At 39.5% G+C, this 23,917-nt stretch overlaps 1 protein-coding gene and 1 long non-coding RNA gene across 2 annotated transcripts in view; both read right to left on the bottom strand.

The window, feature by feature from the left end:
* The window catches only part of rskrb (ribosomal protein S6 kinase related b), a 31,485-nt gene extending 11,727 nt beyond the window's left edge, over positions 1–19,758 (bottom strand). The window contains exons 1-5 of the mRNA XM_034178380.1: positions 19,477–19,758; positions 13,488–13,778; positions 13,217–13,300; positions 4,007–4,075; positions 264–333 (exon numbers count right to left, since the gene is read on the bottom strand). Of these exons, the coding sequence (XP_034034271.1) occupies positions 264–333; positions 4,007–4,075; positions 13,217–13,300; positions 13,488–13,778; positions 19,477–19,521 (559 nt within the window). The 5' untranslated portion in view covers positions 19,522–19,758. The remainder of the gene's footprint in view (positions 1–263; positions 334–4,006; positions 4,076–13,216; positions 13,301–13,487; positions 13,779–19,476) is intronic.
* A 683-nt stretch (positions 19,759–20,441) lies between these two features.
* LOC117516638 lies at positions 20,442–22,240 on the bottom strand. The gene is made up of 5 exons (XR_004562503.1): positions 22,158–22,240; positions 21,985–22,029; positions 21,801–21,848; positions 20,947–21,156; positions 20,442–20,581 (listed from the first exon to the last, which is right to left on the bottom strand). It is a non-coding gene; the product is annotated as an uncharacterized LOC117516638 (long non-coding RNA).
* Between the last annotated feature and the right edge of the window lie 1,677 nt (positions 22,241–23,917).

Genomic DNA, 23,917 nt, shown 5'->3' with positions numbered 1-23,917 from the left:
GAGAGTGGTGTGGAGTGGCAGGGTTTGGAAAAGTTTGTGCTTCTAAATGATGTTCACACAAAACATGTAGAATAAACACTTCAAAAGAAGTTGTTTTTCTTTTGTTTTGTTTTTTTCTCATCATTTTGCCAAGGTAGCAGGTTGGGGATTGTGGGTAGATTCCAGACTACTGATGCTAAGGTGGCAAACAGTGGGTGTGAGGGTTTTGGACAGTGGATCTTGTGTGGATTGGGACACTGGTTACTTGTCTTTGGCTAACTCACTAATGTAGATGTGGCGCTGTGTCTGCCAGCAATCCTGCAGCTCGTGGACAAACGGGTGATGGACCTGACGCTGTGGGCAAAGGTCAAAGGTGAACCTCAAAAATCTCAGGTCTGGCGAGCGATCATAAAATAAAGACATATTTACCTTTCCTGTCTGTCAGTTCAGAAGTGTTCATTTTTTCTGAAAGAGGACTTAACCTCAATACTGTTACTATCACAATGAATGAACAAAACCAAGAAAAGGCGTCACTGTTATATATCATTTAAAGGGGTCGTACTGTGCAAAAAACAGATCTTGATATAGCTTTCAAACTTAACTATGGATAAGAGATTGACTTTGAGGATAAGCATCCTCAAAGTCTATGCCTGTGCATGAGGAAACTCCCCTTACAATGTCAGACCAGAAATAGCTTGGTTTAACACTTCTGTGACATATGTCACACTGTGCAACATGACACACTTTCATCAAACTGGTCTGTTTTTTTTTTTTTTTTTAGGAGAAACAGAGATGCCACCTTTCTGAAGGTTTCGAGGCTTTGCAGTCACGTGACCTTGCCACTTCCAGGCCACTCCCCATCGCCACACTGCTGGTCAGGCACAGGGCTTAAAGGATTATTTACACAAGAAACAACGTACACACTGCAACATTTTGGACAAACTTTGAGATAAACTCATCATGTCTGAACCTGATAGTGGAGTAACCGAACATACCAGGCATCTTTCTAGCGCTGAACTGCTGTGATACAAAGAGAAAATTTATGTTTTTGGGTGCTTGTACACAGCAGTTCACTGGATCTGGAGCGGCATTGTTATCACCACACGTGTAACTACACTCAGGACTTAAGTTAATTGAGGATTGGAGACTTGTGTATTTATAATAGTATTTAGTGATAATTTTAATCATTAACTTTATTGAATGTTGTGTACGCTGCTGTGTGATTGTGGAGAAAAACCAAGCAGTCTCCTTTTTTTGTTTTTTTGTGGTCCTGTCATGTGTGGCTTCCTTAAAGCGAGTTGTGTTTTTGTGGCGTGTTTATTTTTTATTTCACTATTTCTAACCCTACCTTTTGTGATATTGTTCATCATTAACTTAATTAAATCCAGCTCACTGTTTTTTTTTTTGTTTTGTTTTTTTGTGGTAGTGGCTTCATTAATGAAAGTAGCAGTGTTTTAGTGGTATGTTTTTTTTCAAAATTTACTATTTCTAACCTTACTGATGGTGTAACAGCAGGAAAAATGAAAAAAAAAAAAAAAAAAAAAAAAAACCCGGAGGAAAGACAAGTTGAGATGGCTTGTTTTCACAGCAAAGCATAATGTGACCAGCTAAACTTGACCTGCAGCTGTGGGTGGTACTGTCCTGCATGTGACATCATATGCAAAGCCTCTATATGAAGGTGTATCAATCAGCAGTTTCTTTCTTTAGAGCAACAAGCACAGAAGTAAGTGGCTACAGAGAGATCTAAAAAAAAAAAAAAGGTTTTCCTTAGGATGCAACGCTATTATCTTTAGGGTACAAATTTTAATTTCAGTTTGAAGCCATTTAGTGGTCTATATTGGCTTGCAAATTAAACAAAATATGCGTAAATACAGAAAAAAAGCATAATATGACCCTTTTAAAATCACACTATGTTGGCTAAATAGCATTAAACTTCAACTTATGAATCAGAGATGCAGATTTTTTTTCTTTATTATAAAACTCAACTTAAACAACGCATCTGACCATTTAAAATGAGTGAGGCAACACATCTGACTTCAAAATCCATTTATAGTGACAGCATCGGCCTGAACTACTGTTGATTTATACCATCGCTTGAACACATGCAATAAATATTCATTCAGTGAAGAAAGATATTGACCTACGATGCATCTGGAAAGTACTCACAGTGCTTCCCTTTTTCCACATTTTGTGATGTTACAGCCTTATTCAAAATGGAGTAAATTAATTTTTTCCCTTGAAATTCTACTCACAACACCCCATTAATGACAACATGACAAAGGTTTTGCAAATTTATTAAATATTAAAAACTAAGAAATCACATGTACATAAGTATTCACACCCTTTGCTCAATATTTTGTTGATGCACCTTTCGCAGCAATTACAGCCTCAAGTCTTCTTAAATATGATGCCACAAGCTTGTCGTACCTATCTTTCAGCAGTTTTGCCTATTCCTCTTTGCTGCACCTCTCAAGCGCCATCAGGTTGGATGGGGAGCATCAGTGCACAGCCATTTTCAGATCTCTACAGAGATGTTCAATCAGATTCAGGTCTGGGCTCTGGCTGGGCCACTCAAGGACATTCACAGAGTTGTCCACTCATTTGATATCTTGGCTGTGTGCTCAGGATCATTGTCCTGCTGAAGAATGAACCTTCACCCCAGTCTGAGGTCAAGAGCACTCTGAAGCAGGTTTTCATCCAAAATGTCTCTGTACACTGCTGCATTCATCTTTCCCTCACCCTGACTAGTCTCCCAGTTCCTGCCGCTGAAAAACATCTCCAGCATGATGCTGCCACCACCATGCTTCACTGTAGGGATGGTGCCTGGTTTCCTCCAAACATGATGTCTGGCATTCACACCAAAGAGTTCAATCTTTGTCTCATCAGACCAGAGAATTTGGTTTCTCATGGTCTGAGAGTCCTTCAGGTGCCTTTTGGCAAACTCCAGGTGGCTGCCATGTGTCTTTTAAAAAGGAGTGGCTTCCATCTGGCCGCTCTACCATACAGACCTGACTGTTGCATTGCTGCAGAGATGATTACCTCCCTGCCTAAGGCCCTTCTCCCCCGATCACTCAGTTTAGACAAGCGGCCAGCTCTAGGAAGAGTGCTGGTGGATCTTAATGTCATCTACTTACAGATGATGGAGGCCACTGTGCTCAATGGGACCTTCAAAGCAACAGAAATGTTTCTGTATCCTTCCCTAGATTGGTACCTCTGGACAATCCTGTCTCAGAGGTCTATAGACAATTACTTTGACTTCATGCCATGTTTGTGCTCTGACATACACTGTCAACTGTGGGACCTTATATGTAGACAGGTATGTGCCTTTTTACCTCAGGTGGACACCAATTAAGCTGTAGAAACATCTCAAGAATGATAAATGAAAACAGGATGCAACTGAGCTAAATTCTGAGCTTCACGGCAAAGGCTGTGAATACTTATGTACATGCGATTTCTTAGCTTTTTTTTTAAATAAATTTGCAAAAATCTAAAAAAAAAAAACAACAACAATTTTTCACATTGTCATTATGGGGTATTGTGAGTAGAATTTTGAGAGAAAAAAAATATCATTCATTTTGGAATAAGGCTGTATAACATAAAAATGTGGAAAAAGTGACCCACTGTGAATACTTTCTGGATGCACTGTATGTACTCTACCAATGTATAAAAGACTTGCATACTGATATATTTCCATTTCAAGATCAGCAAGAATCTGTCATTCATACATATCCACACCCAGTTTACAAATCTTAAATCTGCATATTTGTATAAACGACATTGACAAGTCAAGATCACATAAATGCTGATATCTTTCATATAGTGTTCTAAGTCTGGCAAATATTGATTCATGAGGCTTAATTGACCTGAGGGTGATATTGTGTCTTGGGTGATGCATTTATAAGTTGGGAAAAAAAAATGGCACTTCAGAAACGTACTTATATACGCCAAAAATTTTCAAGAGATTCATTTTAGATTATAAATCTACAGACAAGCACAAACTTCTAAGGGATCTGCTCTCTGTACTCACCTGTACTATAACTTCTTCTTTTGACTGCTCCAAGACACCAAGTCTCAGAATCTCTGATTTAGGTATGACCTGTTGGACAACAAAAATATTGAAAAGAAACGCTAATCAACCTATGTGGGACAAAATACGAATTACAGGTTAATAAAACACTAGCATTACCTTTGTCAATTGACAAATGTTATGGGTACGTCAAGTTGCCTGTATGCAGACAGTAATACTCAAAAGTCACACACACACACACACACATATATATATATATATATATATATATATATATATATATATATATATATATATATATATATATATATATATATATATATATATATACACACATACATACACACACACACACACACACATCCTTATACACATCCTGGGCGCTTCCCTAGGGAGGTGTTCCAGGCGTCTATCTGGGAGGAGACCCCGGGGAAGACCCAGGACTAGGTGGAGAGATTATATGTCCACAGTTAGATGTCAGTGTTCTATGCATTTTGACACATCTACTGGATGGCAGTGTGAATGGTGCCCACTTATATCACACGGTTGTTGAGCTGAATCACAACTTAAACAGAATTTTCAGTTTTGCAAATGCCTTTTTTTATACAAATGAAAAAAATGACATATTTTACAAATACACATTTATTTTTAAAAACCAACACACATTACAGTAACTTGTGTGTTGGTGTTTACATCAACCGATCAGTGATAAGGAGAGGCTCATTTTACCCATAATGCCTTTTGGCATCTGTGTGTGTTCAAACTGATAAACTTTATTGTTTTTGTGCAAATATTTGCTCATTTTTAAATGGATGCCTCCAACATATTTCAAAAAAGCTGGGACAGTGGTATGTTTACCACTGTGTTACATCTCCTTTCCTTCTAACAACACTCAATAAGCATTTGGGAACTATATAAAGTGAATAAATTAGGGCTGCAGCTATCGATTATTTTAGTAATCGAGTATTCTATTGATTATTCTGGCAATTAATCGAGTAATCAGATAAAAAAATACTTCTGTGTTTTTAAACAACACCAATAGTCCAGGACTCTCCCTAAGCAATGGGACAATGTCACTGCGCCAAAGTGTTGGCATTTTGCTGAAATGGCGATGGGATGTGGCTTTCTGTTTTGTTTTCTCCAACTTGTAAAATGTAACCATTTTTACATTTTTTTTTTTTTTTTTTATAAAGGTTGATGGACTGGGTCCCTGCGTGATTTTTTTTATCCCTCTTTCTCTGCAGTTCAGCAGATGCATTTCAGCTGGAGGTTGAACATGCAAGCCTCGCAGTCAGTTTTTTTTATTATTATTTTATTTAAGTTACTGTGTTTGTGAAGTGTTGTGTGTTGCCCAAAAAAGCAAAAATTAAAAGGTCAAACACTCAGTGTGAGTCTGAGGGAAACACAGAAGAAAGAGTGGCCGGAGACAGAGCTGTGACCATCTTTCTCTTAAAAGGCTTTATTTTACTCTGTGTCACACTGGAAAGCGGTAGCTATCGTTATTAATTTGATTAGCTGTTATGCTCCAGTCTTCTGTTTTGTTTTTTCCTGCGGACATTGCAGCGCCACACACAGGCCTGGCATATGTACTACAACGTTAAATGAAGCTTCGAGGCACAGAATTTGCCTCGAACATTTTTTTGTAATCGAATTATTCGAGTTACTCGACTAATTGTTTCAGCCCTAGAATAAATTGAATTAAAATTGAGGATGAGTTTATAATGCAGTTTATCATCTGTGTGTTAATGTTCAAAATTTCAGAATTAGTGCATTATTTTAAAATTAAAAGATATGTGTTATATTTTCACTTTGTACAAATGTCAGAGTTGACATTAATGTAGTTATTCTATCCGGATTAATTTGATTTATAAATCAAAACCATAAGCCAAACATGCTTTCCTTTTCAGGACTTCTGCCTTACGTTTGGACCACTGTCTGCTGTGAATGTAAATGACTTTTGTTTTTTGTAGCAGCCTGGCAGTCGGGCCCCTTCTGCTGGGGTAGAGTAGAGCTCAGCTCCTCTCAGCTGCCTGACTGCTGCAAAATATGCAGCAGACAGGAACCAACATGTATGATTTTAGGGTTTACAAATCTTTTTCACCGTTACTAACTATTCAAAAAAACTTTAGCGGACTGAATTACCATAACTAAATTTAGTGGAAACTAATTGGGCCATTGATGGTTTTTGAAGTTAGCTGAAAAGCTAATACGCTAACAAAAAGTTAGCCTCGCTAATTAGTGGTTAGAGGATTAGCAGGAATGTGCCCACCACTGTATTTATATATATATATATATATATATATATATATATATATATATATATATACGAGGGCTGTCAATAAAGTAACGGTCCTTTTTATTTTTTTCAAAAACTATATGGATTTCATTCATATGTTTTTACGTCAGACATGCTTGAACCCTCGTGCGCATGTGTGAGTTTTTCCACGCCTGCCGGTGACGTCATTCGCCTGTGAGCACTCCTTGTGGGAGGAGTCGTCCAGCCCCTCGTCGGAATTCCTTTGTCTGAGAAGTTGCTGAGAGACTGGCGCGTTGTTTGATCAAAATGTTTTCTAAACCTGTGAGACACATCGAAGTGGACACGGTTCGAAAAATTAAGCTGGTTTTCAGTGAAAATTTTAACAGCTGATGAGAGATTTTGAGGTGATTCTGTCGCTTTAAGGACTTTTCACGGTGCGAGACGTCGTGCAGCGCTCTCAGGCAGCGTCATCAGCCTGTTCAAGCTGAAAACCTCCACATTTCAGGCTCTATTGATCCAGGACGTCGTGAGAGAACAGAGAAGTTTCAGAAGAAGTCGGTTTCAGCATTTTATCCGGATATTCCACTGTTAAAGGAGATTTTTTTAATGAAAGACGTGCGGACGGATCCGCGCGTCGGGACGCAGCCGACGCGGTGCGGCGGCACAGGAAAAACACCTCCGTGTTGATAACCATTTGTAAAATCCAGGCGGCTTTTGATGGCTTTCAGTGGAGTGAGTATATGAGAAATTGTTTAACAGGCAGGACATGTTCCAACTTGTCCTTAAGGCTTTCAACAGAGGTGTTTTTCCTGTGGCGGAGCGTCGCGGCGGCTGCGTCCCGACGCGCGGACGCGTCCGCACGTCTTTCATTAAAAAAATCTCCTTTAACAATGGAATATCCGGATACAATGCTGAAACCGACTTCTTCTGAAACTTCTCTGTTCTCTCACGACGTCCTGGATCAATAGAGCCTGAAATGTGGAGGTTTTCAGCTTGAACAGGCTGATGACGCCGCCTGAGAGCACTGAGCGACGTCTCGCACCGTGAAAAGTCCTTAAAGCGACAGTATCACCTCAAAATCTCTCATCAGCTGTTAAAATTTTCACTGAAAACCAGCTTAATTTTTCGAACCGTGTCCACTTCGATGTGTCTCACAGGTTTAGAAAAAATTTTGATCAAACAACGCGCCAGTCTCTCAGCAACTTCTCAGACAAAGGAATTCCGACGAGGGGCTGGACGACTCCTCCCACAAAGAGTGCTCACAGGCGAATGACGTCACCGACAGGCGTGGAAAAACTCACGCATGCGCACGAGGGTTCAAGCATGTCTGACGTAAAAACATATGAATGAAATCCATATAGTTTTTGAAAAAAATAAAAAGGACCGTAACTTTATTGACAGCCCTCGTATATATATATATATATAAATAAATACACACACACACACACACACACACATACTGTATTTACAACATTAAAATCCCCCCTATTAACCCCCCTCCCCCAATTTTTTTTCAACACATTGCATGTAGTGAAATTGTGAACTCCTGGGAGAACAAAGTAAAATGAAAATGAAATAGTTCTACCTCATTGTCACAACAAACCAAACTGGTGTTCTGTCCATATTCTTATTCATAATGCGTATCTTGTGCATTCTGAAGACATACTTCAGAAATTTGTCTACCTTGTTATCCATCACATATTTCGGGTGCTGAGCAACATGAATGCATTGTCGGCTTGATATGTTATGTCATTCCATTTGAGGCTCTGAAGTTCTGGTTTCCATGTATGCAGCCACAGTGCCTCATATTTCAGACCCTTTCCTGTCGTAACGACACTGCTGTTCTTTTCTGGAACCATTTTATCAGCTCCTCTTCAATGTCCTCATAACACACTTTCCTCCCCCCCATCAGGCAGCCGTTTTGCTATTTTGGTCAGGGTTGCAAGCTTATTCTTGTTCCAACACCACTCCCGGGCGTGTTTCCGAATGACTAAGAAAATCTGAGCAGCATGGTGCTTCCCTTTCTCTTCCACTTCTTTCGTGACTTTTAGTTTGAACACTGATGAGTAGCAATGTTTGCGTGGAGCCATTTTATGTAATTGTGTAGCAGCTACTCAATCAATCAATCATTTTTTTTTATATAGCGCCAAATCACAACAAACAGTTGCCCCAAGGCGCTTTATATTGTAAGGCAAGGCCATACAATAATTATGTAAAACCCCAACGGTCAAAACGACCCCCTGTGAGCAAGCACTTGGCTACAGTGGGAAGGAAAAACTCCCTTTTAACAGGAAGAAACCTCCAGCAGAACCAGGCTCAGGGAGGGGCAGTCTTCTGCTGGGACTGGTTGGGGCTGAGGGAGAGAACCGGGGAAAAAGACATGCTGTGGAGGGGAGCAGAGATCGATCACTAATGATTAAATGCAGAGTGGTGCATACAGAGCAAAAAGAGAAAGAAACAGTGCATCATGGGAACCCCCCAGCAGTCTACGTCTATAGCAGCATAACTAAGGGATGGTTCAGGGTCACCTGATCCAGCCCTAACTATAAGCTTTAGCAAAAGGAAAGTTTTAAGCCTAATCTTAAAAGTAGAGAGGGTGTCTGTCTCCCTGATCTGAATTGGGAGCTGGTTCCACAGGACAGGAGCCTGAAAGCTGAAGGCTCTGCCTCCCATTCTACTCTTACAAACCCTAGGAACTACAAGTAAGCCTGCAGTCTGAGAGCGAAGCGCTCTATTGGGGTGATATGGTACTACGAGGTCCCTAAGATAAGATGGGACCTGATTATTCAAAACCTTATAAGTAAGAAGAAGAATTTTAAATTCTATTCTAGAATTAACAGGAAGCCAATGAAGAGAGGCCAATATGGGTGAGATATGCTCTCTCCTTCTAGTCCCCGTCAGTACTCTAGCTGCAGCATTTTGAATTAACTGAAGGCTTTTTAGGGAACTTTTAGGACAACCTGATAATAATGAATTACAATAGTCCAGCCTAGAGGAAATAAATGCATGAATTAGTTTTTCAGCATCACTCTGAGACAAGACCTTTCTGATTTTAGAGATATTGCGTAAATGCAAAAAAGCAGTCCTACATATTTGTTTAATATGCGCTTTGAATGACATATCCTGATCAAAAATGACTCCAAGATTTCTCACAGTATTACTAGAGGTCAGGGTAATGCCATCCAGAGTAAGGATCTGGTTAGACACCATGTTTCTAAGATTTGTGGGGCCAAGTACAATAACTTCAGTTTTATCTGAGTTTAAAAGCAGGAAATTAGAGGTCATCCATGTCTTTATGTCTGTAAGACAATCCTGCAGTTTAGCTAATTGGTGTGTGTCCTCTGGCTTCATGGATAGATAAAGCTGGGTATCATCTGCGTAACAATGAAAATTTAAGCAATACCGTCTAATAATACTGCCTATACATGCCTAATACTGCATGTATAAAGTGAATAAAATTGGTCCTAGCACAGAACCTTGTGGAACTCCATAATTAACTTTAGTCTGTGAAGAAGATTCCCCATTTACATGAACAAACTGTAATCTATTAGACAAATATGATTCAAACCACCGCAGCGCAGTGCCTTTAATACCTATGGCATGCTCTAATCTCTGTAATAAAATTTTATGGTCAACAGTATCAAAAGCAGCACTGAGGTCTAACAGAACAAGCACAGAGATGAGTCCACTGTCCGAGGCCATAAGAAGATCATTTGTAACCTTCACTAATGCTGTTTCTGTACTACGATGAATTCTAAAACCTGACTGAAACTCTTCAAATAGACCATTCCTCTGCAGATGATCAGTTAGCTGTTTTACAACTACCCTTTCAAGAATTTTTGAGAGAAAAGGAAGGTTGGAGATTGGCCTATAATTAGCTAAGATAGCTGGGTCAAGTGATGGCTTTTTAAGTAATGGTTTAATTACTGCCACCTTAAAAGCCTGTGGTACATAGCCAACTAACAAAGATAGATTGATCATATTTAAGATCGAAGCATTAAATAATGGTAGGGCTTCCTTGAGCAGCCTGGTAGGAATGGGGTCTAATAAACATGTTGATGGTTTGGATGAAGTAACTAATGAAAATAACTCAGACAGAACAATCGGAGAGAAAGAGTCTAACCAAATACCGGCATCACTGAAAGCAGCCAAAGATAACGATACGTCTTTGGGATGGTTATGAGTAATTTTTTCTCTAATAGTTAAAATTTTGTTAGCAAAGAAAGTCATGAAGTCATTACTAGTTAAAGTTAATGGAATACTCAGCTCAATAGAGCTCTGACTCTTTGTCAGCCTGGCTACAGTGCTGAAAAGAAACCTGGGGTTGTTCTTATTTTCTTCAATTAGTGATGAGTAGAAAGATGTCCTAGCTTTACGGAGGGCTTTTTTATAGAGCAACAGACTCTTTTTCCAGGCTAAGTGAAGATCTTCTAAATTAGTGAGACGCCATTTCCTCTCCAACTTACGGGTTATCTGCTTTAAGCTACGAGTTTGTGAGTTATACCACGGAGTCAGACACTTCTGATTTAAAGCTCTCTTTTTCAGAGGAGCTACAGCATCCAAAGTTGTCTTCAATGAGGATGTAAAACTATTGACGAGATACTCTATCTCCCTTACAGAGTTTAGGTAGCTACTCTCTGCACTGTGTTGGTATATGGCATTAGAGAACATAAAGAAGGAATCATATCCTTAAACCTAGTTACAGCGCTTTCTGAAAGACTTCTAGTGTAATGAAACTTATTCCCCACTGCTGGGTAGTCCATCAGAGTAAATGTAAATGTTATTAAGAAATGATCAGACAGAAGGGAGTTTTCAGGGAATACTGTTAAGTCTTCTATTTCCATACCATAAGTCAGAACAAGATCTAAGATATGATTAAAGTGGTGGGTGGACTCATTTACTTTTTGAGCAAAGCCAATAGAGTCTAATAATAGATTAAATGCAGTGTTGAGGCTGTCATTCTCAGCATCTGTGTGGATGTTAAAATCGCCCACTATAATTATCTTATCTGAGCTAAGCACTAAATCAGACAAAAGGTCTGAAAATTCACAGAGAAACTCACAGTAACGACCAGGTGGACGATAGATAATAACAAATAAAACTGTTTTTTGGGACTTCCAATTTGGATGGACAAGACTAAGAGACAAGCTTTCAAATGAATTAAAGCTCTGTCTGGGTTTTTGATTAATTAATAAGCTGGAATGGAAGATTGCTGCTAATCCTCCGCCCCGGCCCGTGCTACGAGCATTCTGACAGTTAGTGTGACTCGGGGGTGTTGACTCATTTAAACTAACATATTCATCCTGCTGTAACCAGGTTTCTGTTAGGCAGAATAAATCAATATGCTGATCAATTATTATATCATTTACCAACAGGGACTTAGAAGAGAGAGACCTAATGTTTAATAGACCACATTTAACTGTTTTAGTCTGTGGTGCAGTTGAAGGTGCTATATTATTTTTTCTTTTTGAATTTTTATGCTTAAACAGATTTTTGCTGGTTATTGGTGGTCTGGGAGCAGGCACCGTCTCTACGGGGATGGGGTAATGAGGGGATGGCAGGGGGAGAGAAGCTGCAGAGAGGTGTGCAAGACTACAACTCTGCTTCCTGGTCCCAACCCTGGATAGTCACGGTTTGGAAGATTTAAGAAAATTGGCCAGATTTCTAGAAATGAGAGCTGCTCCATCCAAAGTGGGATGGATGCCGTCTCTCCTAACAAGACCAGGTTTTCCCCAGAAGCTTTGCCAATTATCTATGAAGCCCACCTCATTCTGCTACTGCATGCAGAAAAACATTCGAGTCTGCGCTGCTTCTCTTGCATGCACTACCCATGTCTATATGTACCCTAAGGCCATACTGTGTACAGTAGGGATGTGGAGATTAATTGATACAAATCATATCTAGATACAAACGCGCGCGTTGCGAGTGTATCAATTCATTCAGTGTGCATTGATTCAATTGCCGTCTGAAATCATTATGCATTGGTCGCTGTGTCCTTGCGTCAAGTTTTCTGTGAGGCACATTGAATGCACCATCACTGACGGAAGCCTGAAAGCACATTTCTACCACAACAAATCTATTTCAAAATGGAGACCTGCGAGAACAGCAGCAAGCAGTTGGAAGATGTTTTTGAGGCAACTAAAACATTTAACATCAGGCGTTTGGCGATAACTTGACAAGATCCATGTCCTTTGGAAAGAATCCCATGGCCACCGCTGCGCCACTTAGCAAGAGTGGTAAGAAAGTATCTCAAATGACTTTTGCCAAGGCAGTACTCTTTCAATGAGTGACTCACTTTAAGTCACTCATTGAGAGTGGCGTTTTACTGTTTAGTGGCCTGTTTTAGTTCTGACAGTGTGATCAAACAGGTTCCACATATGAGAAAACTGATTCTTGTTCCTTAATGTTGCACCTAGTAAATTTGCTCCTTCGAAGGAGTAAAACAAATCCTCTGCCTCTATTAGAATCAGAAGGAGAAGAAGAATACATAGTACCATACTGAATTGCAGCTTGTTATTTTCTATTTAAATTTTTGGTATTTTTGGTATTTGCATCATGTTGAATCGCATCGTATCGCATTGTGAGGAATTGAATCGCCATCAAATACATATCAAATTGCACCAAATCAGGAACAGGGGTGAATCGTATTGCATCGTGTCATCGGTATCATCATGTATTGCAAGATGTATCGTATCGCTGGTAGTGTATAGAGATGTGTATCGAATCATTGTCAGTGATGAGATTCACGTCCCTAGTGTACAGCATGCATGCATCCCAATGATCATCAATGAACGCATGCCTTCACAAAAATTGCAGGCCCCCAGTGCGTATAATGGAGTAAATATGGTGTGTGTGTATATATATATATATATATATATATATATATATATATATATATATACACACACAAATATACATATATAGTTTCTTGCTGCAGCAAAGAAAGGACTCACCTTGACGGCATACATTTTCTGTTTTGCCTTGTCCTTCACTTTCAGAATGGGTCCAAATGAACCTTTGGCAATATAACTAAGTACCTGTTAGAGCAAAAATATTGAGAAACATCAGAGCCAGTGGTTAAAAAATGGGTGTGTGGTGTGTGTGTATGTGTAGGTAATAACAGAGTAATAGTCATTTGTATTGTGAGCTACATAAAAAGAAAAACCTACAACTTAAAATAAGTGTCACTCTGTTGTTTGTGTCCATGTCTCAAGTGAGTTTTACCTGAAAATGTTCGTGCCCTGGCACATTTCTGTGAGGAAATTCGGGCAAGAACATGGCAACAAACCCCGGCAGGCTCCACTCTGCTCTCAGCTTGTCTGGACCAACTCCAGCCAACCTCAGGACGTGATCTGGAATATCAGGGACTTTGTTTTGGAGCATCTGGTGCTGCCTGAGACGTAGGGCAGCCGGGGCCAGATGACAGACACCTGCTGGGATAGACAGACCCACGCTGGAGAAGAACCCACGCCATCCAGATGAAAAGTGCTTGTCCTTCTGCCTGTCGGTGGGCCTCTTCAGGGGAGACGGGGCACAACCAAGAAACAGTCACAGCACAATTTCTCATCAGACTAAAATCATTTATACAAGTTACTGGACAATGCTGTGGTTAAGGGATGACAAACTGCAAATTTAATATACTATCGGGCAATAAATATTTAGTAAGATCATGATCTTAAAAGGCAAAATGGCAGTTTATAAAACTCTCTTTTGACTGGACCCCCATTTCAGACTTTTACACAATGCACCACTTTCAGCAACATTGTTTCACTTGACCTTTAGGATACATAGTGCTGTTGCAAGTTGTGCAGGAGAAAAAGAAACTTAAAAGTAAATATGCTCACGATTTGACCAGGAACGATGGGAAATCATTCTGTTTGTTCAGGGAACTAGTCAAAGCCCTCTGCTGTTAGACGTTATTTATCACTGTATCACACGGAGCTGCATGATAACGGAAAAACAACCACTGCAATTTCTATTTCTGATAGATATTGCAATATTTGCAAAGAATGAAACATTCCATGGCAGCTTGTGGTTTAGCGGTTATCGCTGTGCCTCACAATGAGAAGGTCCCCGGTTCAAATCCGAGCTGGTCCTTTCTGGGTTGAGTTTGCATGTTCTTCCCATGTTCTTGTGGGTTCTGTCTGAGTGCTCTGGCCTCCTCCCACTTGCAAAGACATACAGGTTAGGTGAATTTGTGACTTTACGTTGACTGGCTAGCTGAGGGTGTACCCCACCTCTTGCCCAATGACTGCTGAGCCAGGGTGCCTTCATCAGTGAGGAAAAGTGTTCTGACCTTGAATTTGCAGTTGATGCTTTCTTGAATCGATGGATACCCTGACTGTAACACTTGAAAGTTGAGTGAGGAGTCTAAGTATGGTATGATTTTATTTCTCAGGGACAGAGCACAGTAATACATTGACCTAAAAAAAACAGGAAAGATGCATTGTGCCAGGTTATAGCAAAAATACTAATTTCCACCTGTAGTTCCTAGTGTCTTGTGTGACAATTGCAAACTAAGACACTTGGTTTGCAATTGTCCTAGATCAAGAGTAAGACCCAGTCTTTCAAAGACGTCACGGACCTTACTATCATGAAAGTATCTGTATGCAGTCAAAGTGTCAAACCTGCAGACATTCACTTAATGGTGACATGATACCTCTAGGTCCTCAGCCTACGAAGTGGAGAGAAGCCCGGAAAGAGCTTATGGAGACATGATTGCTGGACAGAGGGTTTTTCACGATAATGCTGATAACTGCAAAGTTCCAAATCTTTTGGGTTCTGCTGCTTCCTGTCTTATTGTGTGGCTGTGAGACTTAGACATTAACTAGTATCCTTGCGTGATGACTGGATGTCTTTGGTACATAGTCTCTTTGGAGGATCCCAGGGTACTTTTGGCTACTTAGGGAGACCCCAGTGAGGTATACTACTGGTATTGTGAAGGAAACCCAGCTGTGACAATACAGTGGTATGTAAAAGTTTGGGCACCCCTGATGATTTTCCTTTATAAATCATCGGTTGTTTGGATCAGAAATTTCAGTTAAATATATCAAATAGCAGACAAACACAGTGATATTTGAGAAGGGAAATTAAGTTAACAGGATGTACAGAAACTATGCAGTAATTCTTTAAACAAAATTGGACAGGTGCATAAATTTGGGAAACCCAGCAGAAAAAATACATCATTATTTAGTAGATTTTCCTTTTTTGCAGAAATAACAGCCTCTAAACTCTTCCTATAGCTTCCAATGAATGTCTGGATTCTGGCTGAAGGTATTTTGGACGATTCTTCTTTACAAAACATCTCAGGTTTGTTGGTTTCTGAGCATGGACAGCCCACTTAAAAATCACACCACAGATTTTTAATAATATTCAGGTCTGGGGACTGAGATGGCCATTCCAGAATATTGTACTTGTTCCTGCCTTAGTAGATTTTGAGCAGTGTTTAGGGTTGTTGTCTTGTTGAAAGATCCAGACCCGGCACAACTTCAACTTTGTCACTGATTCATAAACTTTGTTCTCAAGAATCTGCTGATATTGACTGGAATCCATGTGACCCTCAACTTTAACAAGATTTCCGGTACCTGCACTGGCCACACAGCACGATGGAACCACCTCCAAATTTTACTGTAGGTAGCAAGTGTTTTTCTTGCAATGCTGTGTTCTTTTTCAGCCATGCATACCGCTCTGTTATGTCCAAATAACTCAATTTTGGTTTCATCAGTCCACAGCACCTTATTCCAAAATGAAGCCGGTTTGTCCAAATGTGCTTTAGCATACCTCAAGCGACTCTGTTTGTGGCGTGTATGCAGAAAAGGCTTCCTCTGCATTACTCTCTCATCCAGCATCTCCTTGTGCAAAGTGTGCTGTATAGCTGAGCGATGCACAGAGACACTATCTGCAGCAAGATCATGTTGTAGATCTTTGGAGCAGGTCTGTGGGTTGACTATGACTGTTCTCACCGTCCTTAGCTTCAGCTTATCTGAGATATTTCTTGGCCTGCCACTTCGGGCCTTAACTAGTACTGGTCAAGGGTCGATGAGCTTACCAAACCAATTTTGTGTTCCAAAAAGCTCTATTCTGGTCTCATCTGACATGACCTTCTCCCATGCCTCCTCTGGATCATCCAGATGGTCAATGGTGAACTTCAAACGGGCCTGGACATGTGCTGGCTTGAGCAGGGGGACCTTTCTGCCCTGCAGGATTTTAAACCATGACAGCATCATGTGTTACTACTGTAATCTTTGTGACTGTGGTCCCAGCTCTCTTCAGGTCATTGTCCAGGTCCTCCTGTGTAGTTCTGAGCTTTCTCAGAATCATCCTTACCCCACAAAGTGAGATCTTGCTTGGAATCCCAGACTGAGGGAGATTGACAGTCATCTTGTGTTTCTTTCACTTTCTAATAAATAATCATAACAGTTGTCTTCTACCAAGCTGCTTGCCTGTTGTCCTGCAGTCCATCCCAGCCTTGTGCAGGTCTATAGTTTTGTCCCTGGTGTCCTTAGACAGCTCTTTGGTCTTGGCTATGGTGGACAGGTTGGAGTGTGATTGACTGAACAGGTGTCTTTTATAAAGGTAACAAGTTCAAACAGGTGCAATTAATACAGGTAAAGAGTGCAGAATAAGAGGGCCTCTTAAAGAAAAATTAACAGGTCGGTGTGAGCCAGAATTCTTGCTGGTTGGTAGGGGATCAAATACTTATTTGCAGCAGTAACATACAAATAAATTATAAAAAAAAAAAAAAAAAAAATCATACATTGTGATTTCCGGATTTTTTGTTTTAAGATTATGTCTCTCACAGTGGACATGTACCTAAGATGAAAATTTCAGACCCCTCCATGATTTCTAAGTGGGAGAACTTGCAAAATCGCAGGGTGTTCAAATACTTATTTTCCTCACTGTATCTAACTGAAATTTCTGATCCAGACAACCAATGATTTAAAAAGGAAAATCATGAAAATGATCAGGGGTGCCCAAACATTTGCATACAACTGTATGACCATGTGGAGTGCTTCTTTCTGCATGATCCAGTGTGAAGGTGCATGTATTGAGGACCCCAGCAACTTTGTTTAGATTGCAAAGTTTCTGGTCATATCTGGCCCTGTCTTGAAGTGAGAATCTGATTTATAATTTGTGTTGTTTGGACATTTGTTGCTGCCCAGCAATAGTCTGATCACTACCAAACTCTGCCAAGGAATGGTTTATTATTACAGCCTTCAGGATTGGGTATTTTCTAGTTGAAATGATGTTCCACTGTCAAGCGTGGGCCGATTTCTTTCTGTTATGTACTGTATCTCCAAGGCTTCATCTTTGAAGTAATACCCATAGGTTTCAACCTGACTCCAAAAAGGGCAGAGAGGGTGCAGGTTTCTTGTAACCACCAACTCCACCAGGTGATTTCACTGCGCACACAGGATGAGTTCATCAAGGAAATCACCAGGTAGAGTTGGTGGTTACAAAGAAACCTGCACCCTATTTGCCCTTTCTGGAGTCAGGCTGACATCTATGAGATAATGCCTGTTTTGGTCTCGCTAGCATTTCACAGACCTCAAGACAGTATAGTTGCCACTTTTAACACACGTAATTGATTAAATAAATCATAAATCACTGCTTTAAGGCGCTCACCTTGGTCATATGGCCAGCCACAGTCTGCAAATAAACTTAACACTAATCAATTAATAACAATAAAAATAATACTTATTTTTTTGTATTTATCTGTGGATTGTAAATCAGCTTTAGAGGTACATACCGCCACCTACTGTATTGGAGTGTGTGTAAAAATGGCATGAACTATTTTAAGCCAAAAAATGACAAATAAAACATAAAATAACTAGAAGCACTCAGAGAGTGCAAACCTCCGCCAAGGCCATGGGGTCACTGATGCCATAACATCTACACACCGTGGAATCATTGAACCTAAAAAAGTCTAACAGTGATGTTTGCTCAGTAGTAAAAAAAGTTTCATCTGCTGTGACTGGATAGCATTTATCCTTAGCGCTTGGCATCACAGTTTATTGCAACTTGCACCTTTCCCAGAAGCTACTGTCATCTGAGCACTGATATTGATATTGCATGTGCTTATAGACAAAAACAAATGAGACAAAATTCAATTTATTATTCAACTAAACTGCAAATATATGAATTTAACATTTATGAAACACTTCTCTAAACAAGGCCATAGGGTCACTGACCCTAAAGAGATTCCCTCCTTGGCACAGTGATCTATTTCTTTTTGTCTTTCTCTAAATTTGTATATAACAATCATTAGATTATTAATATATAAACAAAATTTAAGAAATATTACAATTTGAAAACAAATGCACCCCGAACGTGATGACAGCTGCAACTGCTTAATGCTAACTTTTAACATTGAAAATGCCATAGACATGCTAACGCGTTAGCATCGGGATCCGGATCACCTCTAAAATTTAATCACTTGTTCCTCTTGTCATTTCCAACCACTCCACAAAATTTCAACAAAAATAAATTTAAGAAATATTACAATTTGAAAACAAATGCACCCGAACGTGATGACAGCTGCAACCGCTTAATGCTTTTAACATTGAAAATGCCATAGACATGCTAACGCGTCAGCATCGGGATCTGGATCGTGATCCGGATCACCACTAAAATTTAATCACTTGTTCCTCTTGTCATTTCCAACCACTCCACAAAATTTCATCAAAATCCGTTCAAAACTTTTTGAGTTATCCTGCTGACAGACAGACAAACAAACGCGACCGAAAACATAACCTCCTTGGCGGAGGTAAATGGCACAAGTCATTTTAGCACACTTCTGAAAGACTGAACAAAAGCAGTATGTAAGCATTGTAGTTTACAACACAATGATACTAGTATGTTGCCATATGGGCAATAACAACAACAACAAAAAAAATCACAGAATATGACTAAGGTTAAAAAAAAGAGTTCATTTAAGTTTTGACAACAATCTATAGCCTCCAGCAATACCGGAAGTCTAACAATGTTGCCTTCAAAATAAAAGGTAGAGTCATAATATTGATTTTTCATTATTTCAAGTATAAAAATAACAAGTGAAACATTTTGCCAACTAATTCACGGCTGTCTCTGCAATTTAATTTCACAGTGGTCCTGTTCAAACAACGCTGCTGTCACGGATTTCAGATTGGCATTGATATTTGCACTGGCATCAACCTCCAGTTCTACTTAATAAAGATCGAGGATTTTCACTCACCTTTCTGTTTTTACTACCGTCGGCTCCCATCAGTGTGGAAAACATCAGCGCACAAACCTCTGAGATATTATCTGCTCTTCGTCCACGCACTCACGGCGCTGCTTATCCATCGTGTCCCCCACAGCACACACGCTGAATATTTTAATACCAAATACCTGGCGCTGCTCAAGCTCCACAACACAAACTATGACAGATATGGCGGCACAAAAACACGTTAATCCCCAGAACGTTTACGTAAATCCGACCACATTTTCACCTACGAGACTCCAAAGTGGTGGCGTTGACACCCCCTGGCGGCCGCAGACAGCAACTACTGGCACCCACAAGTGCAAAGGAACCAACTACTTATGGGTCATTCCGTGTGAAATCATCAGGTGCCTCCCAGGTCACCCACTCGGATTCTCATGATTTTTACCTCCGCCAAGGAGGTAATGTTTTCGGTTGCGTTTGATTGTTTGTCTGTCTGCAGGATAACTCAGAAAGTTTTGAACAGATTTTGATGAAATTTTGTGGAGTGGTTGGAACCCTTACAGAAAAAATCTATAGGTAATTCTATAGGCATGACCTATAGGTTGCTATAGGCTAGGCTATAGAATTTCCGTGGACAAGCCTATAGAGAAACCTATAGGCCACCATAGAGAAACCTATAAGTGGCTATAGGCAATTGGGACGTTTCACCTATAGGCCCTCTATAGGCAGTCCTATAGGATAGCTATAAAAGCCCGCAGGCCAACCCATAGGATCTCTATAAGAGCCTATAGAATTTCTATCAGAACCTATAGGATCTTTGTAGGAGCTTATAGGCCAACCTATAGGATCTCTATAGGAACCTACAAGTCATAATGCCATAAAATATACAAAGGATAATGGGAACAATTAAACATTTAAATATAACATTTATTTCACAAATACACAAACAATACACAAAAAGTGACAAAATGTAACTTTTTCTTGGATGAAATATTGAACATTAACTTTAGGGCAAGCCTTTAATCAGCGGTATCACACTTCTTCAGCAAGCGTTTGCCTTCGGTGTTCAAGAGGTGAGTGATGGCCGTTTTGACTGGTTGAACATCAGGAGAACGGGTCTGTTCTTTGATATAATCTGCATATGTAAAATAAATGAATAAATAAAATCTAATTTGTGGATGCAGCATGCAGATAAAAGCAAAACCAACCAGCATAGGGTTTAACAGCAATTAAAACAGTTATTCAAAAATAATTTTCCAAGAAATATTAGTTAAAAATTATACCACCAGTTCCCAAAGCTGGGGAAAAACATTACCATATTTCCTCTATTAGAAGCGCATGGGCTTACGTAAATAACGGGTGTTTTTATGGTCAAAATGAGTAATATTTTAGTATTTCTGTATCGAAAGAATTTAATTTTTGGTCTAGGTGCACCTCTAATAGAGCAAATATATGTAAGACATTGCATTAATAATGTTATTGTTATGCCAGTTAACTTACCAATTATGAACTCTACACCAGGCAGCTTCTTTTTGGCTCTCACATCTTTAAAAGCGTTGCTTTTCTTTCCAGTGAGGGAAGATGATTGTAGCACTTCTGGTGTGAGAATCATCCACAGCAGGGTGTTTGTGTATTCTTTAACATTTGTTTTTTTGCATTTAGTAACCTCTTTTGCCAAACTGTTATGGCCACCCCTGGCCACAAAGTTACCTGAAATTAAAAGACACTAGGTTAGGCACAAAATAAAGCTTGAGATGATGTACAACAGTAAAAAGTTTCCTACAACAAACAGTATACAAAGCATTGTCCAGAATAAGAAAAACATCCTTTTTTCACCATGGAGGCTTGATGTGCACAAATGGAAGAAAAAATAGTATTGCCTGGTTTAATTTTTAATATTCCATTATTATTTTGTCTTTTTTTCCCCTCTCTTTTTAACTGACCAAAATGAAAGATAACTCAATGGCAGTGACTTTTTTTTTTTTTTAATCTGGTACATGTTACCAGTAAATTGCACCAAGTAAATAATTTGGCTTTTTGCACAGAACATGATTTTTGTTCACAATTGACCCCCCCCCTTAAGAAAGCAAATATACTTGTATGTGTGCACACATTTATCTTTATGCTAAAGAAAAAAACAGAATTCCAGTATATGTGGAGGTGCCACTTTAAATTTGACACAATGTACAATTATTGTCAATTTTTTTTACATCATTGGCACACATAAATGCAACAAGGGAGTTAAGTCCAGCTGTAAATAAATGCCGATTGTTCAGTAATTATACAAAGTCAAAATGACTGACACTATTGCCACTGGGTGTTTTATGAGTTAAAAAGGGCAATGGGGTGCTCACCAATGCAATATGCATGCTCTTGTCCATTACTTCATCATCATCTTCACTCTGTAACAGAATAATAATCATGATTAATTTAACCCTACTGAAATTAAAAAAAAAAAAAAAAAAAAAAAAAAAAAAAAAGAGTTGCGATGATAAATAAAGCAAGCAAAGAACAATAAGAATTGTAGATGTAGCTTACCTCAGGACTCAAAATACATTCTTCTTCTTGTGAAGCCATTGTGGTCTGTACATGTGTGGTAAAAAGAACAGTTTAATATGATGTGTATGTAAAGCACGGCAGTAAATGTACTTTATCTGTATATACTATTATACCATTTCTTGGAAACAATCATAATGTTACTTTATACATACCTTCTCTTTCATTTCCTTCTATATAGCTCTTGCCAGCTTTTCTTCATCATTGTTCTTTGAAACCACTTTCTTTTTCTTCTTAATCTACAGAGACAAAATTATATTCTGAGTCATACATGCAGCATTAAAGTGAAATACACATAACAAGGACATACACAGACACTATCATAGTGCATTCATGAAGAAAACGGTGTCTGGTTGACCTGCTCCGGTTTTCTGGACGACCCGCTCCACTGCCGACCTGCGCTGGACGACCCGCTCCACTCACAAAGCGGAGATATTTATTCTTATTTACCAGATACCATTCACTTGTTTTTCATTCTTATTCATCTGATAACTTAATGTCATCCCCCTAGCAAAATTTGCTGTTTTCTTATATATACACACAAACGTGGTTAACGAATTATATACAAACGTCATCTGCAGCGCACAATGTCATGTTCATTCAGTCATGTCAGTAAGTGTTATTCCTTCTACATTTCTATCATTAAATAAGTGAGTCTTTCAACTGAAAAGTAGAGCGGGTCGTCTTGAGACAGTGGAGCGGGTCGTCCTAGAAAGTGGAGCAGGTCGGTCAGCACGGGTCGGCAGTGGAGCGGCCCGTCTAGAAAGCAAGAAAACAATCCCTAAACTGCCATTAAGAGAGCAATGTTACTGGAGGGCATACGCTGTCAAAATCACCATCAAATTCCAGAAGTAGTATTTCTTTGACAAAAACTGCACAAATGCTGTGAACGTATTTTCAGTTTCCCAATCAAGATAATGGTGAAATTTGCAGGACATGAAAGCATGTAAATTTAAATGCCATGTTGATAAATTGCCTCAAATAGGCACAAGTATTGTTTGTTTTGTGTCACATAATGATGTCACACTGATGATTCAAGAAGCAAACATAGAAACGGTACCTGCAATAGTGGACGGTCATCTTCTGTGGACGAGTCAAACCCTTCTGGTTTGGTGACTGCAAACATACATTTGTGTTCTTTGCATACTTATTTGCAGTGTGGCGCAAGCTTGGAAGATCATCTGAAATAGAAGGTACATGAATGTTAATTCTTCAAGGTATTAGGATCTGAAATTGAATTATTTTCACATTTATTATTTTGCATGTTTAGAATCTAAATATATACTTCTGTGAAAACCTAACTGTAACATACTGAGTTGAAAATGTCAAAAATTCTTTTTTTTTTTCAGACCAATTTGCATACTTAATAAGCAATGTGTTGAACTTGAACACATATACATACATATGTGTATTATTTATTCATTCTGGTTCCTGAAGCCATATGCCCGGCTGCTCGGTGTCGTTGCGGAAACACGGTGAAAGAGCAGCGTCGGTGTTCGGCTGGGAGGCGGAGGAACCAAACCACTTTGCGGAGTTGAACGGCGGCGGTGCGGCGTGTCACTTTTATCCCGAGCTGAGTTTTTCCTACTCATGAGCCCACGCATACACTCGGAACTCCATTCTCGCTTCTTGTGTGATGTCCGAGGCGATCGCTTTTTAACAACGTAACATAATACATACCTCTGTTTTACTTCCAATCGAAGACTCTGCAATCTACAATCCACTTCGCCTACTCCAACGGCATCTTCCTCAAAGAATTCAAAAAGGCTGTATTTCATCATAATACAAGCGTAAATGCGAAATAAAAGGAACAGACGAAAATAACGCGGTCCTTTTCCAAAAAACAGCCTCATTTTGAAATCGCGCGATCCTATGGGCGCGTGGCATCATGGGATATATATAACCCGCAGACAGA

This window comes from Thalassophryne amazonica, chromosome 9 (assembly GCF_902500255.1).
Source record: "Thalassophryne amazonica chromosome 9, fThaAma1.1, whole genome shotgun sequence".
NCBI lineage: Eukaryota > Metazoa > Chordata > Actinopteri > Batrachoidiformes > Batrachoididae > Thalassophryne > Thalassophryne amazonica.
This window is presented reverse-complemented; position numbering and strand designations above follow the sequence as displayed.